This window comes from Onychomys torridus, chromosome 3 (genome assembly GCF_903995425.1).
Source record: "Onychomys torridus chromosome 3, mOncTor1.1, whole genome shotgun sequence".
Lineage (NCBI taxonomy): Eukaryota > Metazoa > Chordata > Mammalia > Rodentia > Cricetidae > Onychomys > Onychomys torridus.
The window spans coordinates 5,564,675-5,583,664 of NC_050445.1; the positions used below are offsets into that span (position 1 = coordinate 5,564,675).

General features: G+C 41.9%; 1 protein-coding gene across 1 annotated transcript in view; it reads right to left on the minus strand.

Moving 5' to 3' along the window:
* Nucleotides 1–18,990, minus strand: part of Lmbr1 (limb development membrane protein 1) — a 120,814-nt gene that overhangs the window by 21,597 nt on the left and 80,227 nt on the right. The window contains exon 9 of the mRNA XM_036181005.1: nucleotides 11,856–11,928. Within this exon, the coding sequence (XP_036036898.1) occupies nucleotides 11,856–11,928 (73 nt within the window). The remainder of the gene's footprint in view (nucleotides 1–11,855; nucleotides 11,929–18,990) is intronic.

The following is an 18,990-nucleotide window of genomic DNA, read 5'->3' on the forward strand; positions in this document are numbered from 1 at the left end:
AAGTATCTTTAAATAAAAGTGTAAAATATCTAACAGTGACATTTTACTTCTAGTAGTCAGTTTGAGGCTTGGAGAATAACTGATGAACATTCTGAACTTTGAAAGAGAATAGCTACCAGAACAATATTCCTGGGGTCTATTTGAAATTAAGTGAAGAGACTAGTAGCACACCTTGTGGTATGTCTGCAGACTCAATACAAACGTCTACAACACTGAATGCATGCTTCTTCAAAGAAAAATAGCTGAAGTGATATTTTTTTATATTCTATTCTGTGTGTAGGGGTGTTTCCCCTGCATGGATGTCTGTGCACCACATGCATACAGTGCCCTCAGAGGTCAGAAGAGGGTGCCAGACTCCCTGTAACTGGAGTTATGGATGGTTATAAGCTGTTGTGTGGGTGCTGGGAATTAAACCCAGATCCTCTGGCAGAGCAATCAATGAGTCATCCCTCCAACTCCTGGAAGTCACATTTCTGATATGTGCTATTATTTTAGGTGGCCCAACTACAAACACACAAGAGGCAATTGGTAAGCAGTATCTTTCACATAAAAATCAAGAAAACATTCCTACTATCCTCAGATAAGTCACCTGAAATAATCGTTTTCCAGGACATTCCCTTCCTTCATTACATGGCAATATATTAATAGCCAAGCAAAAAGTAAGCTTTGTGGGACAGAGTCCTTCACTATAAATGGCAACACTAACTAGTATGAGGACTTACATCATATTGTAAACAAACACTCGACTATTATGTAAATTTAAGTTGCATCAAAAATGAAAATATCCTAAAAACTATATTATCATTATTTTATTTCAAAACAAACCTAAAATGTTCAGTGTCAGCATTGTCTAGTCAATAAGTCAAATTGTAGACAAAAACCTGTTTGGACAAGTCCTGAAAAATAAAAAGGGATTCTCCAAGAAAACCACAAAGCAGCTCATTTAAGGTCAATTTCACGGTATTATTCTGTTTTTCTTCCAGTCCCGACATAAGATTTCACTACCTCAAAGGAAATTGTAAGAGTATCTATTTGCATTCCCCCCAGGTGATTGGCAGTTCAACACCAATTAGTTCAAAATTACACTGTTACTAGCATGCAATAAAAACAACACCTTTCATCTTCCTTACACAGGTAAGAATACCTTCAGAGCCAATAACTTTGATCAAATGAGTATTTTTGATCCTGCCCCACCCATGTCTTTGGATTCAGGAAAACTAATAGCTGAAGGCATTCTTCCCAGCTTTATTCTTAAGCTGAAGAATTGGTGTGGTACTGAAAATATTTTGCTCCCAAGATAACAGAATTTCCCAAACTTCAGCATTTCTTCAGTAACTGAGCTGCCCTTATACTTTTTCCAATGCATAAAACAGTCTCAATATATAAGATAACTTCAGAGGGCAGATATTATTTAAAATATACAGTGTATTTTAAAAGAAATACACATTTCAATGTAGGCATGTATATAATTCAAATAGCTTGATGAAATAAAATTATTTCCACAAATAATTCTGTACCTTAAATAGTTCAGGGTACTAAACTTGGTCTCCTGTGAATATTATTTAGAAGTAGCAATCTCGAGCATAAACATATTTTCTTCTTTATTTTTTAATTTAGCAAAAAAGAGGTAGATTAGAAAATATGATCTAAGTAACCACAAAATTTTAATTGCTTACAACTTTACATTTGACCAGCAATCCCATCTCCAAGAATGGGAGATTTTTCAAGTTCTGATATTATTTCAAGTAACAGAAAAGCAACTGTTCAAGCCCACGCTCCTAATGGGTCACCGAGTAAAAGGACTGTCCCCAGAGACACCACAAACCCAATGAATGAGGCACCTGGAAGCTGAAGCCTCATGTCCAAGTCTCCAATCCATCTGTTTTTGTGTACTAACCCTGAGGCTGTCTATTGAGGAAACACAGGGACACACATACAAGCTCCATATCTACATCCACTCTATTTGCCACATTCATATTTATTAACATTATAATTTCTATTGGCTTCTGACATCACCTGACTATGACTATGAACCTGGTGTTCTAAGACTTCTGATAACCAATACAACTATGGACATGCAAACATACTTTCACTATTAGTAACTATAATCAAAGGCAAAAATATTAAAACAACCAGTTTTAGGAATATTATAGAATGTCAGGTATAATCAAAATAATGGCTTGGTCCTTTTCTATTTCAGATACAAGCACTATAGATCTTGAACTAGACAAGATGTTAAAACCACCCTTTACCCTTCATATTTGATGCTATCATTAGTAACACTATCATTCACACAGACTGTGGTTGAAAGGGAGCTGACATATACTAAATCCACATTCCATGTTTTAAAATGTGAATTTTTTTTTTTTTTTTGGTTTTTCGAGACAGAAGCTTTGCACCTTTCCTGGAACTCACTTGGTAGCCCAGGCTGGCCTTGAACTCACAGAGATCCACCTGGCTCTGCCTCCCGAGTGCTGGGATTAAAGGTGTGCGCCACCACCACCCGGCTAAAATGTGAATTTTTATAATACAACTTTTCTTATAAATTCCCTAGACTACGACACATGGTCCACACTTTTCTGATTTGTTTTCCAAAGCTGTCCTCCTTACTAGCATTTTAGTTTATATTTCCCATAGTCACTTGTTTCATCTTGTAGCAAATAATTTGTTTGGACTACACTGTATTATCATTAAAGTGACTTAACAGGCCCAAGAAGCCAAATAAATTATGGTATCTGTCACTGTTTCATCCCTATGTATACAAATGCTTTTTGCAGATATAAAATCAGGTCTAGGCTGTCTGACCGTGTCCAGACACTTTGCATAGGAGCCAAGAGTTGAAGTCCAAGATATTTTCCCTATAGTGGCATATGTGTGTATGTGTCTATGTGCATGCAGAGGCAAACAGATACAGTAATCTATACACATAGTCTACTATAGTACTCTACTTATGGTGTGTATATCCCTATTCAAAGAAGGTATTCTTTACTCAGTGATTTTGTGTGGTGTGTGTGTGTGTGTGTGTGACTCTACATGAATCACAAGTATTCTTAGTGTGTGGAATGGTTCTGATTGTTCAGATTCTATGGCCACAACAACTGGGAGACCACCTCACTCCCAGCACACACAATTCTTCAAATGATCACCACGAAAGCCTCAAAGAACTCCCTAGGACAAAGCCAGGAGGCTTTGGTGCTTGCCTATGGGTGACGTTAGCTAAGCCACAGCACGACTGACTACAGCCCTGCTAGTAACTAGGGAAGCCTAACCGAAGGCTTCATGGAAGGGCAGCCACAGACACATCCCAACTCATGTCTTCACAAAACCCTGAAACTAACTTCTAAACAGCAAGAATCAAATACTGACAATGACACAGAGAAGAGGCGACACAGATATGTGTTGTGATTTTCAGTCCCTTTATTTTTCCCGGAAAAACCTGCTACCTCTTCTGTGCCCTAAGAATAAAGAGCTAATGTAAGTTTCAATGAGAAAGGCTTTTTTAAAAAGATAGAATCAAGAGGCTGGAGACAGCTCAGTGGTAGAGTGCTTGCCTAGCATTTACAAGGAAGGCCCAGTGTTCAATCTCCAGCACTGAAAAAAAGTAGAATCAAGCAAGCAAGAAATTGCTACCAAAAAATTACATACAAATTTTTATCATGAAGATGAAAATAGTACCTAACAGAATTGAATTATAGTTCAAAGACTATAATACTTTAAAATAAATTACCTTAAAAGAACTGTGAAGGTTTTGAACTCAAACAACAAAAATAATTTCATTTCATTATGGAACTTCTAAAGTTACCCAGTACACCCATGGGCTATAGACATACAAAAGCTAATTATTTCAATTAATGCTGCTGCATTACTTAAACATTTAAGTATGTTAATGATATATGTATCTTCTTAACACTAGGGAAAAATTATAAAAGATTTTCTACCTGATTACTGTAATGGACTTTCTGTCAGGCTGCTCTGCAGGAGTCCTGGAAGAAAACAGTTCTGGCTGCTCAGATTTTGTAGATGCAACAGCAGGGAAACCACCTCCTTTCCACCTGCCCAAACTCAGCCATTTTGCTGTGGCCCAGTGTCACCCTTCCTAAACCTGTTCACTGGAATTCGGTTTTCTGTCCTCTCACTGAATTCCCCTTCCCTTGCCTGCCTTCTTAAAGCTCTGCCTTGTTCTTTGGTTTTGTTTTGTTTTTATCTACCCAGTGATGCAAGGAACACCCATGGGATATATATGTTCTACACACCCAGCCTGTGCCTTTGTACAGCAGAGACAAACACTTACAAAGCTCCCTGCCCTGAGAGGCTCTGTCCAATGTGGAAAGACAGGCATGCCAGAGAGTGAAAGGACTGTAGAGAAATAAAGAAGGTGAGAGGAAGCAGTATGCAGTGGAGGTGGACTTGAGGGTATATGGCTGATACTTGCTGCATTCAGGAAAAACATGGCAAGTCCTGCAAGAGGAGATTTGAGATCAAGACCTAGGACACAGAAGGAAAGTCACTTCTGTGTCACAGTTGCATGTCCTGTCAGACCAGTTGTTACTGTAGCTCCCAGGGTTCACAGCTGGGTAAGACCGATGATTACTTTTCTCTCCAGCAGCTTGCATAGCACCTCCCTGCACTACAAAAGCCTAGAATGGTCTGAACCAGCTTGGTCTCTGGATGTCTGTAGTATCTTCAGCCATTGGGCCTTACTGTGACATTCAGGAGGGTAACCGAGAGACTTGACAACAGACTGTAATGTTTAGGGGTCTATGGGACTTCACCAGCCAACAACTCACAAAGAGATAACCCAACCTGGCACTGGGTCTTTTGCTATCCTATAGTATTTAGTAGGAGAATTATTGCCCATTACATGATAGCCCCATTTAAACTTTTTATATATGGGTATGTATGTATCACATATTTTCTCTTATTTGCAGATGTTAGCTTTGAATCTTTAACATCCATAAATGAGAGAAAATGTGATATTTGTCTTTCTGAGTCTGGGTTACCTCATTTAGAATGACTGTTTCCAGCTCCACCTATTTATCTGTGAATGTCATAATTTCATTTTTCTTAACAACTCAACAGCATTCCATTGTGTAAATAAATCACATTTTCATTAGCCATTCATCAGCTGATGGATATCTGGGTAGTTTCTATTTCCTGGTTATTGTGAATAGAGCAGCAGTGAACATTGATGAGTAAGTATCTCTATAGTAGGATAGAATCCTTTGGATATGTGTTCAAGGGTGATATAGCTGGGTCATGTGGCAGATCTATTTCCATCTTTTTGAGGAATGTCCACACTTATTTATATAGTGGCTGCACCAGTTTGTATTCCCCCAGTAGTGAATCAGTGTTTCTCTCTCCCTGCATCTTTGCCAGCACTTGTCCTGATAATCAACCATGGTCTTTATACAGTACACTAACTAGCAATACTTCTCTACGACTTTGTACCTCTGAGCATCATCAATTCTTTCCCACTCCTCTTTTCCAGCCTCTGATAGCCCCACTGAAACATCAGCATCCAGCCTACAAGCTGGGTCTTATGCTATGTCAGTCGGAGTGGAAGACCTATAGTTTCTAGGAGCACCAAAGGCCTGAGAGAGAGTATTCTGTCAGGTCAGTGGAGGCAGAACTCAAAGAGATATGATCTGTGTCCCAGGGCATTCACCATGCATAGTGTTCCCTCAGGGAGCCAGACACGGGACTGGGGAAGGGTTGGTTGGTATCACAGATCCTGATACACATGATCTTGGTCATTACTACACTGGGCTTTTCAGAGGTGGTCCTGTCCTCCCACAGAACTTTTATATAGATAATGTAAAAAAATTTTTTTAATGTACAGGTGACTTCATGCAGATGGAAAAGAGCCACCTTGGAGGAGAGAACAGAATGGTAGCAGCTAAGTCTCTGGGTCAGTAAATAAAGACAAGTGCTGACATCTGAGCAAGGTAAACCTGAGCCAGAACACAGCCACAGGGCCAAGAGAAGAGGCTGCACAGTGAGGGTATAGGCAGTGACAAGTTTGGAGGGAAGAAGCAGCAGGTAAAATTTATCCATGTTTGCTTCTGGTTCCTCAAGAAACAGGAAACAAGGTCAGCAGCTGAGGTAGTAAGAAATATCTGAGAAAAGAAATGTTATCCAGCTATTATGAATAGGGAAGCAATGAACATGACTGAGCAAGTATCTGTGGAGTAAGAGGTCAAGTCCTTTGGGCATATGTCAATAAGTGGAGGAGCTGGGTCATACGATTTAGTAGTTTAAATGTAATTGGCCCCCATAAACTCATAGGTAGTGGCACTATTAGGAGATGTGGCTTTGTTGGAGTAGGTATGGCCTTGTTGGAGGAAGTGTGTCATGTGGAGGTGGGCTTTGAGGTCTCATATATGCTTAAGCCGTGCCCCATGTCTCAGTTCACTTCCTGCTGCCTTGGGATCAAGATGTAGAATTCTCCAGCACCATGTCTGCCTGCACACCACCATACTCCCAGGCACCATGCTCCCACCATGATGATAAGGGACTCAGAAACTGCAAGCTACTACCTCAATTAAATGTTTTCCTTTATAAGAGCTGCTATGTCATGATATCTCTTCACAGCAATAGAAACCCTAACTAAGACATACAGTAAATGTATTTTTAGCTTTTTGAGAATTCTCTACATTGATTTTTATAACAACTGCACCGGTCTGCAATCTCACCAACAGAAAATGAAGGCTCCCTTTCCACCACACTGCATCCAGCATCTGTTGTCAATTGTTTTGTTGATCTTTGCTATTCTGACTGGGGTAAGATAAAATCTCAGTTGTTTTGATTTTCATTTCCCTAATTGTTAGGGACTATGAATATTTTTTGAGTATTTCTTAATCTATTTTTTTATTCTTTTGAGAACTCTCTGTTCATGTACCAGGCCCATTTTTTGAATGGGTAATTCATTCTTTGGTTTTGTTTTTTGAGTTTTTTTATATATTCTGAATATTAATCCTTTGTCAGATGTATAGCTGGCAAAGTTTCTCTCCAGCTCTATGTTCTTCCTCTTTCACCTGGATGATAGTTTCTTTAGGTATGCAGCAGCTTTTTAGTTTTATGAAGTCCTACTTGTCAACTGTTAGCCTTAATTATTCAGCAACTGGAGTCCTATTCAGGAAGTCGTTTTCTTCACCTATATCATGTAGGGTGCTGCTTATGTTTTCTTCTAGCAGTTTCAGTGTTTCAGCTTTCACCTTTAGTCCTTCACTCCATTTGGTGTTAGGTTTTGTGCAAGGTGACAGATACAGGTCTTCTTGCAGGTACACATCCAGTTTTCCTGGCACCATTTATTGAAGATGCTTCCTTTTTCTCCAGCTTATCTTTTTGACATCTTTGTCGAATATTAAATGGCTGAAGTTATGTGTACTCATGTTTGGGTCTTGGACTTGTTGCATAGGTCAATGTCTATTTCGGTGCCAATACCATGCTGTTTGTATTACTATGGCTCTGTAATTGATCTTAAGATTTGGAATGGTGATCCTTCAAACATTGTCCTTTTTTCAGGATTGTTTTGACTATTCTGGGTCTTTCATGGTTCCATATGAATTTTAAGATAATTATTTCTATTTCTGAGAAAAATGAGATAGTGATATTTAATGGGATTGCATTAAGTCTGTAAATAGCTTTTGGTAAAAATAGTCATTTTCACAATATTAATTCTACCAGTTAAGGAGCTGGAGAGATGGCTCAGAGGTTAAGAACACTGGCTGCTCTTCCAGAGGACCTGAGTTCAATTTCCAGCAACCACATGGTGGCTCACAACCATCTATAATGAGATCTGGTGCCCTCTTCTGGCCTGCAGCTATACTTGCAGACAGAATACTGTATAATAAATAAATAAATCTAATTCTACCAATTCATGAGCATGAGATGTTATTCCATTCCCATTTATCTCTTCAGAGATTTAAATTTTTCAGTGTAGAGGTCCTTTACTTCCTTGGTTAGGTTTATTCATAGCTATTTTTATCTTCTTTGACGCTATTGTGAATAGAAGTGTGGTGGTTTGAATAAGAATGGCCCCCAGGGGCTTATATACTTGGATGCTTAGTCACCAGGGAGTAGAACTGTTTGAAAGGATTAGAAGGATTAGGAAGTGTGGCCTTGTTGGAGAAAGTGTGTCACTGGGGGTGGGTTTTGAGGTTTCAAAAGTCCACATCAGGCCCAGGCACCCATATGCACTTGTTCTTTCTCTTTTCTTCTTCTTCTTCTTCTCCTCCTCCTCCTCTTCCTCCCCCTCCCCCTCTTCTCTCTCTCTCTCTCCCTCTCTCTCCCCTTCTCTCCCCCACCCCTCTCTGTCTCTGCCTACAGATTTGTAGCTCTCAGCTACTGCTCTAGCTACTGCTCCAGCACCTGCCTGCATGCCACCATGCTCCACATCATGATGACACATATCAAATCTCTCAAACCACAAGCAAACCCCCAATTAACTGTTATAAGAACTTATAAGAGCTACCTTGGCCTTGGTGTCTCTTCACAGCAACAGAACAATGACTAAGACAGACAGTGTGTCTCTGTATGTTTGCTGGTGGTATATAGAAAAGCTATTGATTTATGCAAGCTGATTCTGTATCTTGCCACACTGCTGAATTTGTTTATTGTTTCTAGAAGTTTTCTTATACAATTTTTGGGATCTCTAATGTGTAGTAAATGTGTAGTATCACATCATCTGCAAACAGAAATAGTTTGACTTCTTCTTTCCACATTTGTAATCCTTTACTTTCCTTTCTTTCCTTATTGCTCCATAGGCCTCAACCCTACACAAAGAACTAAAGGCAACTAAGTAATGCTGAGTGTGGGAGAAATAGTCTTGTCCAAGGAAGAGCACACCAAATGGTTAGCCCTGAAAACATACATACAAGTAACATTATACAGACTGAGTAAGTTGTATTTATGAATATATGCACACACACATATATATATACATATATACATGTATGTAACACCAATTAATGGGAAAAATAGACATGAATTTAAAAGAGAGCAAGAAGGGGTATATGGGAGGGTTTGTGTGAGGAAAGAGAAGGGGGAAATGATATAATAATATTACAATCTCAAAAAATAAAAGAATTTAAAAGAAAAGTCATCCAAAGATTCTAAAGTAAACTTAAGAAATGGTCACATATTGGAAGGAAGAGCAAGCAGCATAATCAGGAGGAAGCACAAAAACTAGAAAGAGCAGGAGGTAACAAGGCTTGAGTTTCACCCAACAGAGCACAGCCCTGGAATACAGGCAAGGGCCTGATAAAGCACATAAGCAGGATCCACTTCTAACCCTGGCTAGGCAGTATAGCCTGTGCAAGGAAGCTTGGGTATGGTGGAGATAGGCTACTGAGAGAACAGCATGCTGGGTCTCTATTGAAGGACTGTAGGAAATGGAGGTTGACAGAAAAAGAGCTAGAAGAAATAGAGGAGGATGGGCTTGGAGTGGAGATGCCTAATATGAGATGTGCAGACATTGGATCACTGTGGAGGGCAATGCCAAGGTGTTATAGGCAGATAGAGCACCTGAACAGAGGGCCAAGAAGCTTCCCAAAAGACTAGAAAAGCCAAAACAAGCATGGAAAATCACAGATCAGAAAGTGCCATCGAAAAGAGAGTTCTGAGGAACAAGGAGCTACTAGAACAGGAGAAGCAGGAATGGCCTAGTAGCAGAGATGGCAGGACCACAAGAGATCAAAGTGTTGAAAAGGAGGAAAGAGTAGGATGTCTAGCAAAGCCCAGAGGAAAAGGATAGCATGTGGGGAGCACACAACAGAACTGCACAATGCACCACCCACCCCCAGTGAAGGCAAGCTGTGAGAAGACAGTCCCCACACAAGGGTGATGGGGAAACAACAGTGCTAGAGAGAGCAGAAAGAGAAGGGATGAGGGCGTTGGAGTCACAAGTGGATTAATCTTCAGATATAAGCAGCACATACAAAAGTTACAGGAGCTAGGGAACATGGAAACTCAGTCAGAAATAAGACACTTAGAGATATAGAGTCAGGAGTTCAGACACTGTGGACTCATCTACTGTGACCTGTTACAGAGAGTGAGGGCTGAGTACACCCTTTGCTTTAAGTCTCCAGGCAACATGCAAGGGAGACTACGTGAGGAACAGGATAGAGTTCTGTCAGGATCCCAGGGAATTCAGAGGCTGTACCTCTACTCCTGCCAACTAAGAGGGAACATTAGACAGTGGCTGCCTTGGCCACATATGTAGAACTCTGTGGATCCCTCCTACTCTCTGTGTGTTTGGGCACTAAAGCCGTATTCATTTTAATTCGTTATTTATTTATTCTCCATCAGTCAACTAGTCTACTATCTTGAGACAGTCTTAATTCATCCACACATCTGATGCAAAACCAGGAAGAGAAAGGGAGCAGGCTGAGGACAGGACGACTTCCTTAGGGCACTGACACTGTAAACAGGCACAGCTTCGCTATTTCATTAACATGGCTTGTGAAAAAGAACAAAACCACTCAACAGTTTATACAATAGCACTATCAAGTGTCACAGAACACTGGAGAAGCCAGTCAGGCATTCCATGTTTCAGCTATACTACTACATTTAAAGGGACATGGGAACTCCATGCCACTACAGAGTGATGGCCACAACGTGTCATGCTGTCTTCAAGGTAAAACAAGTGTTAGCCTTACAGCAAAGTCCTTTCTTACCACCAGCCAAGTGTAGAGTCTCTCCAGAGCACTATAAGAATGCACTGGAAAGAACACATATCCCAAAGCTGCCTGCTATAACACCCTACAGCCCACACACTAAGGCACCATTAGTAAAAGCCACCATCAGTTCCTCAAATTAGCATCATGAGTGCATTTTTAGAGTCTGATACTCTTGCTGCTCTATAATTCTTCCCAGAGCAAGGGTAGAACATACTTTTGCTTTATAATTTAAAATATAAAGTAACTGCTACAACAAAATACATTTAACATTTTACCATATTTAATAAAATCCATGAGGATGACTTACCTTACTAAGGGCCTACTTCTACTCTTTCCTAAAAGTAGCAAATCACTGGGGCTGGAGAGATAGTTCAGTGGTTAAGAGCGCTGCTTGCTCTCCCAGAGGACCCAGGTTTGATTCTCAGCACCCAAATGACAGCTCACACCATCTGTAACTCTAGTTCCAAGGGATCCAGTGCTGCCTTCTGTCATCCATGGGCACTGCATGCACATGGTACACAGACATACATGCAGGCAAAATATCCATATGTAAAAAATAATTTTTTAATTTTAAAACAGCAAATCATGAAATGTTCTTTTCTTCTTGCTTTTTCTCCTCTGCAGATGTTAACCAATAAACCACAGAAGCTTACAATTCTTACTACAGTCAAATATCAACTTGGCCCTAGAGTCATATAATAAATAATTCAGCCTATTAGTTTCCACCTGAACAGCCCACAGTAGCCAATCACAGCAACACATTATTAAGGAGTTTCCCTAAAATCATTTTAAAGGCAGCTTACCAGCTAGAACAGTTTCAGCAGTGCAGGAGTAACCCAAGGCTGGTATAAAAACCACCTGAGCTAACAGTACTCCTAAGTATCTCCTAAGAAAGGCTACTCTTCCCTGCAACTCTCAACAGAAGGGAAAAAGCAGGCCTGAGTCAGAGGCAGTGTGCAGTCCTGCAGCACCTTTCAAGTGTAGATGTCCAAGGAGCTGCTATGGCCACTGCCTCCAGGGGAGCCAGCCATGTGGCCCTGGCCCTTCTCTCCCAAATTCTCACACACGGCCTTTGTCGTCACTTGGAAGCCTCTGAGAGGGGCATATTTCCACTTGTCAACTGTCTGTCTCTGGTGGATGGACTTTCCACCTGGTCTAACTATGTAACATACATACCATGTAGCCTTCTCTGGAGTGCTTCTTCTTCTAGGGTAATAATATAAATTTGTTCATCCAAGTCTTCAAGAATCTAAATGGAAAGATAAACCACTCAATAATGCAGTGTGACACACTCAAGTATATGACACCCCAGGTTCTTCAGCTTATTGTTTTAAGATCAAGTTATAATTGACGCAAATAACTAAGACCCCAAAATTAAATGCCCAAACTATTTAATTTGTGAAAATTTAAGCATATTTTACATATTTTATTTAATACATTTATGTTTTTCCATTTTAATACTAATCAAACACTTCAAAACTTGCTATAACAAAATCTACATGCATCTAAATTGGATATTTTAAGGCTTAAAGGATTACATCTTGTAGTATTCTCAAGGGCTAACAAGGGCATGAATTTTAAACAGACAGTGAGGCACAGCAAATACATCTTTATGAGAAAGCTGTTATTTTAGAGCTAAAAGGAAGAGATGATCTAGTACAATATTTGTCTCCCATGTGTTTTTTACCTACTCTCTAAATTAAAAATCTATAAGCTGGGGGCTGGAGAGATGGCTCAGTGGTTATGAGCACTGACTGCTCATCCAGAGGGCCTAAGTTGGATTCCCACCAGCCACAAGCCAGCTCACAACCATATATAGACTAGCTTCGTCTACATAGCAAGTTCTAGGCTAGCCAGAATTACACAATGAGACACTGTCTCAATATTAACAAAAAATAAAAATAAAACAAAACAAAAACTCTTTAAACTTTATAGGAGACACACAGGACATCCCATTTTTTAACTTGATACAGTACTTCCCTGTGTACTGGAAGCTGAGATCATAAAATCCATCCAAGACAAAGCCTTAGAGAAGTACTATTTACATATACACACTCAACAGCATGCCATACAACATTGGTGGGGGGACGACACTCAACAATCACCAACTGTATTGGATAGTGTCTTTACAGTCTTCAAAACTAGGAAAACCTAAAACTTCAATTCCGGCTTGTTAACAGGGCTGTCCTATGAGAAGGTTCTGTCTTCCTGGCTCTGGAGGAAGTGTGAAAGCAGCAGAGCTGGTGGCAGTGCATTCTATCACTCAAGCCCAAGCTCCTGACTCCAGCAAAGCAATAAAAAGGGAAGTTGCTGGAGTAAAGTAAGGATAGGGATAACTCTTTCTGTGCACCTGCCAACCTGAAAGTTGCTCTAAAATCAAGTGGTCCCCATCCAAAAACATTCATAAAGCAACCCACTGCTTTACAGTCCTTTCACAAGTATCTATGGTCCCCTTCAGCCTGGGACTAAGCTATCACTGAACAGATGTACCACCAGATCCACCACGGGAGCAATAAAACAATAAAAACAAAATAAGTAAGGAAAAGTAGACTTGGGTCTGCAGGACTGGTACTTTCACATGCTCCAGCAGATCACATTTGGGGTGGATACTGGGGTAGGCCAACCCATAGCCTTGGCTCTGGGCCTGAGTAGTTGCAGGGTTGGTCAGCTCACTAGCTCTCTCACCTACCAAGAGGGTGAGCTCTCATGCATTGCCTTGACGAGTTCACACTTTGCAGAGATGAACAAGGAGTGGGGCTAGACTCTGCAATGAACACTTGCAAGTAAAGATATATGGACAGAGGGGTTTACTGTGTGACTATGTCACACTACAGCTTTCCACAACGAGATTTTTTCCTTTTCTTTTCTTTCTCGTTCTCTTAAAATTTTATTGGGGGGGGGGTGCTGCAAGGTCAGAGGGCAGACACACAGGAACAGGAAATGAATGGGACTGAGATGCATGGTGTGAATGACATAAAGAATAAATAAAAAGAAAGTTTTTAAAGAAAAGAAAGAAAAAGTAGATAATAGATAATGACACAGAATAACCATCACACGAGAGGAGGAAGCAGAAGGAAACCTCTCCAGAGACCTTACCAAGGCTGAAAAGCAGCACATGCTAGAAAGCATGGGGTCCTAAGCAGGTCAACTAGATAACTAATGGGAGAGTAGGCCAAGACTGAGAGGGCAGAGAGAACTCTCTTCTCAATCATTGTTTCCCATTACTTTCAGCTGTCTGAATTTAAATTGATCACGCTGATCTGTCCTAAGTCCTAATATTTTGAGGAATTTACAATAGTATAAACTATTGGTAATCAGAACACAGCTGAATGGCAGCAGAAGAAGCAGAAATGTACATCATGTGCATGCCTCTGAGCATCCCAGAATCTTCACTACTTCACACTCAAAAAAGGCTTTACAGGGAAACTCCAAGTGTCTTCAGGGCCTTGGCTCATCACTACTGTGAACTAACAGGAACTCAGACATGAGCACCCACATGGAGACAGCAACCAAGATAAGAATTTCAAACAGTAACTTTGAGATTAAAACAAACATCAAACTAAGGCTTAAAAAAAATGTCACAGGGAAAAAGTACTTACAGCTGAAGAGAAAGAGCACTCAGCCAGTGTTTCTGATGGCTAGAACACCTGACCTGACTGACAGCCTAAACTCCAAGATGTGAACGGGCACTTCAGGTAGAGAAAGCCATGTGTAAACACAAAGGTAAAGGAGGCAAGTTCATGAGGAGGAAATCCCTACTCTTGAGCTCTTAGAGGACCCTGGGCTCTGGGTTCAAATTTGCCCTTCACAGCTCTGTGACTAACTACTCGGCCTGCTGGGATTCCTGGCCACTCCTCCACTTACATGACTGCACATGCACAGTTCCGTAGCCAAGCAAGGGGCCTTATGTCCTACATAAACCACGTGCTGTGTGATCACGTAATTTGCACACAGCATGATCACACAATCTGCACATGAGTGGAGGTGTAGCTCTGTATGCATGTGCAGACTCCTCCCCACCTTTTCTCTGTGCACGTGTCTTCCACAGGCCTGGTTACACTTTCTTTGGTCCCTCTCTTCTGCTCTCTCCTCCTCCCCCATCTTTCCCTCCTCCTCATATGGCCTGACCACAGTCTGTCCTCTCCCCTCTCTCCTCCTAATAAAACTCTGACAGTGAGTTTTGTCGTGCCTCATGGCTTTTCTCACACAGTAACAGTGCCGCTTAATGAATAACATTGTGCCACAGCATCACTGCATGAAAACCAACATTGATGCCATGGCGAAGCAGACTCTCTCGGCACTCTGTGTCCAGGACCCTGTGCCAAGGTTTTGCTCCATCTACAACTGCCCTCTTTTTTCATTTGCCCAGTTGCAGGGACTGCTCCGCCGCACAAGACTGGTTAATTTTCCCTTTCCAATTCCTCGCCATTTCCCACAACTGTAGCCTGAAATACATTTCTCTCTGTCGGACCTCCAGGGGGTTCTCAGACCACGTACACCACGACTCATTCACTCTTAATGAAGCACTGAATGGTGTCGGACCCCTAGGGAGTCCTCTGGGTGTGTACGCCCCCCCCCCAGCCCTTACCCCTCTCTTGATGAAGGGTGGGGGAACTTGTGCCAGTAACATGTGTCGGTCTACAGATCTTTCCCTACTCTTGGGGTCACCTGAGTTGGGGGAGTCTTGGATCCCATTTGTTATTTTATTTTTTTTATTTTTTTCTCTCAGCTGCAGTCATGGGACATAAAGGCTTCCTGTTCTTGGTCCCACTCCTCTTCTGAGAAATACCTTAAATATCCCTAGGTACCAGTAAATATGGCCTTGTAACAGTTGCTTGGACTCCAATATTTCTTGGGAATTATCTAACTTCTGCGAGTGAACGGGCAAATGAAAAGAGTTACCTTATCCCCACGCTTTTACCTAAGCTCTGAGCCCTCCCTTTCTGAGTCTTTCTCTCCTGCCCACTTGCATCCCTGAACCTGGGGAATCTCTGACTCCAAAGACCCTCTGCCTGTCTGGCCTCCACCCTCCTTCTCCGGTGTCGGGAGGGCCACTGCTGCCCAGCTCTGGCCCCACCCCCACTCTTACTGTTATCACCCGTTCTCAAGCTGCCTGAGTAGCACTGGAGGTCTGGACGCAGGCTAGGATGCATGCGAATGAGTTTACGATCAGGACCAACATTGGGATTATAATAATTTAGAAGGCTTTCTAGCCAGAGACCAGTTTACAACCTGCCTCCTGAAGGGCCTCCATAAGGCTGCCCTAAAGCCAGCAAACTACCAAAAGAAAAAAAATTTTAATTCAAGATACAGAATAAAATCTGTCTCATGTCTCCCAGAGTTTCTCAACATCAGGGCTAAGCATCTGGAGAGAGGACCCCCTGAACCCACAGGCAGAAGTCTCAGCTGTGGCATTTAAGGTACCATAGGAGAGATGAGAAAGCCCATGAACAGAATTGCCAAATGCTGGCACATGCTATCCAAGCAGCTGCATAAAGGCTTCCAGGTCCCTGTTTTAAATGTGTGGTAGAAAAGACCACAGGGGCTAATGTGTGCCCTGCCCCACTTGGGTCATCAATTGAGCCTTGTCCAAAGTGCCACCGAGAAGTGTACTGGTCAGCTGACTGCCCTCGTGCACCTTGTAGCATGGGGACATCAGACAAAGACCTCCAGCAGACCTCCTAGACTTGGCCACGGGCTGGCAGGGAACCTAGGATGTAGCATGGGGTGATCAGTTTCCTTCCTGTTGGACACCGAGCCACTTATTCAATCCTAAGGGAGTTTTGGGGTCCCACCTCTCCTTCTTGCTTCCCTATTGATGGGGTAGGGGGAGAGCCTTACCCACCTCACCAGACCCCACCACTTAATTGTACTTTCAGGGGTACCTAATGGGAAGAGATTTTCCAGCTAAGGTAGGAGCTTTCATTTCACTGCTCCGTCCATGGGCCTCACTCCAGACCGGGTCAGCAGTGCCTCTTCTCCTCTTCATGCACAGTGACACAGACAGGGCCCTGATCATCCAAGTTCCAGAGGACACTAGGATCCACTGCCTTGTCACCAATTCCAAAAGAATGAGGTCTCACCCCACAAGCTTTTCTCTTCCTGGTTCCCTCTCCTAATTACTCAGCTAATTGTCACAGGATCACCATAGAGCTGGAGTCCAAGGACCATCAAGTATATACCCAGGAGTAAGGAACAGTAACAGTCCAAAGGTATTGACACCCCCAGACCCAAAAGGGTATGGGCTCTGCAAAAAACAGACTTTAATATAACAATATATTACTGTTAGCCCTCAGCAATTGATCACTTGTGTCTCCTGGATGCTAAACTAATAAAGGAAACAGGTGCCTTAAAGTCTGTGTCAGATAAGGCTTATCCCAGGTAAAAATTAAAAGCATGAATACAGTAGAGTACTAAAACATTATAATATCATGGTCACCAGCTCAAGATTTTAAATTTCCCATGGCTGCTTCTTAATATGTTTAAAATTCTTTCTAAGCTCCAGAACCAGCTTGAATCCATCTGGACAGGTTGGCTCTGCTTCAGAGAAGTACAGCCCAAACTTTCCTGATCCCAAGACCCTCTCCCTCACCCTGGGACACTCCCCAAGAAAATTATTATTATTATTATTATTATTATTATTATTATTATTATTATTTTCTAAGCTTTTCTCTGTATCACCAGCACCCTCTGAGACACAGGCGGCCAGAGTCCCAGGCCAAGAGGGGTGATGCACAGCTCCAAGGCAACAAACAACAGCCCACCATCCCAGGATTCCTAGCTACCTCAGAAGTCCCCTTCCCTACCCCCCCCCAAGAGGTAACTGACACCCACCAAGTCAGCTGGAAGCAGTTTTGGGAGACACAGCACCCCTCTTCCTGTTCACCTGCCTTTTTTATAATAAGCAAAAAGTCTGGAAATGTTTGGGATTCCTGGCCACTCCTCTATTTACATGATCACACATACGCAGTTCAGTAGTCAAGAAAGGGGTCTTACATCCTAAGTAATCCGTGCGCTTCATGATCATGTAATTTGCACGCAGTGTGATCATGCAATCTGCGCATGCTTGGTGTAGCTCCAAAAGACCATATGGGCATGTGCAGGAGATTCCATAAGAAGCGGAACACAGACCCCTCCCCCCTCTTCTTCTCCTTCTCCTCTCTGCCTTCTCTCTCTGTACATGTCTTCCACAGGCCTGGTAATGCTCTCTTCTAATAAAGCTCTGATAGTGGGTTTTGTCGTGCCTCGTGGCCTTTGTTGCACAGTAACAGAGCTGCTTAATAAATAACACAGCACCACTGCATTAAAACCAACACAGTCTCCTGGACTGAAACCAATTTACCTACAAAATGAGACCACCAACACCCAAGCTATGGCCTGACATCAAACTGTGTGTCACATACAGTACTTAGCACCAGCATGGTGCAGTAACTAGCATGGTCACTGGATATTAGGAACAAGGAAGAAAATAAAAACAACTAAGGCTGTGACACAGGGAGAGGTGACACAGAACTACTTTGGTTTCATAAACAAGGAGGTGGAGCTGGCAGCTCTGCATTAGTCAACAGTGCTTAGCAGACTATCAGTGGCTTCCTTGTCTTCTCATTACCATCTGTAGATAAGGTTCAAATAACAGAGAAGGTCCAAGCACAGGGTAAAACAGTAACAAAACTTTAGACCAAGAGTGGGAATTGAACATGTCTACAGAAAGTAGAAAAAAAACAAAAAAGTAGAAGACACTAAATGAATTTGATATCACAAAACTTCTTTTAGAGGGAACTGAATGAGAGAATGTGACTTTCAAAATCAAGTAAGAGTTTACTGACTGATCATCTACCATAATATTGCCTCAGTGTGTTTCCTTAATGAAATACCACAAGGGGAGGACAGACCCATGGCCAAAATGGCTCAGCAGATATTCCTGGTTAGATACATGCCACAGACACCGGTAAATGTGGAGGAGGTGGTACAACAGAGAGACTGCGGGGCTGTGGCAGTTGGGCAGCACTGCAGAGACTGAGCAAGCCTGGAACCAACAGCACAGAGCCCTGTGGCCCTCAGCAAGGCAGCTTCAAACTGCTATGAGAGTCTGTGGAGGAGCAGAAGGTGGGGTGCAACACAGAACGCTGGGAAAACCCTAAATGTGTAGATATATGAGACTTAAGTTTGCAGGCAATGAGGATCCAGGGAAGGAGTTTAAATAACAGATTTTTCTAGGACTAGCTAAGAAGTTATTGTCTGTAAAACTAGTTCAAAGATCAGAAAACTAAGAACAAATCATTAGATTGCTACCCACAAAAAGTCATTTTAA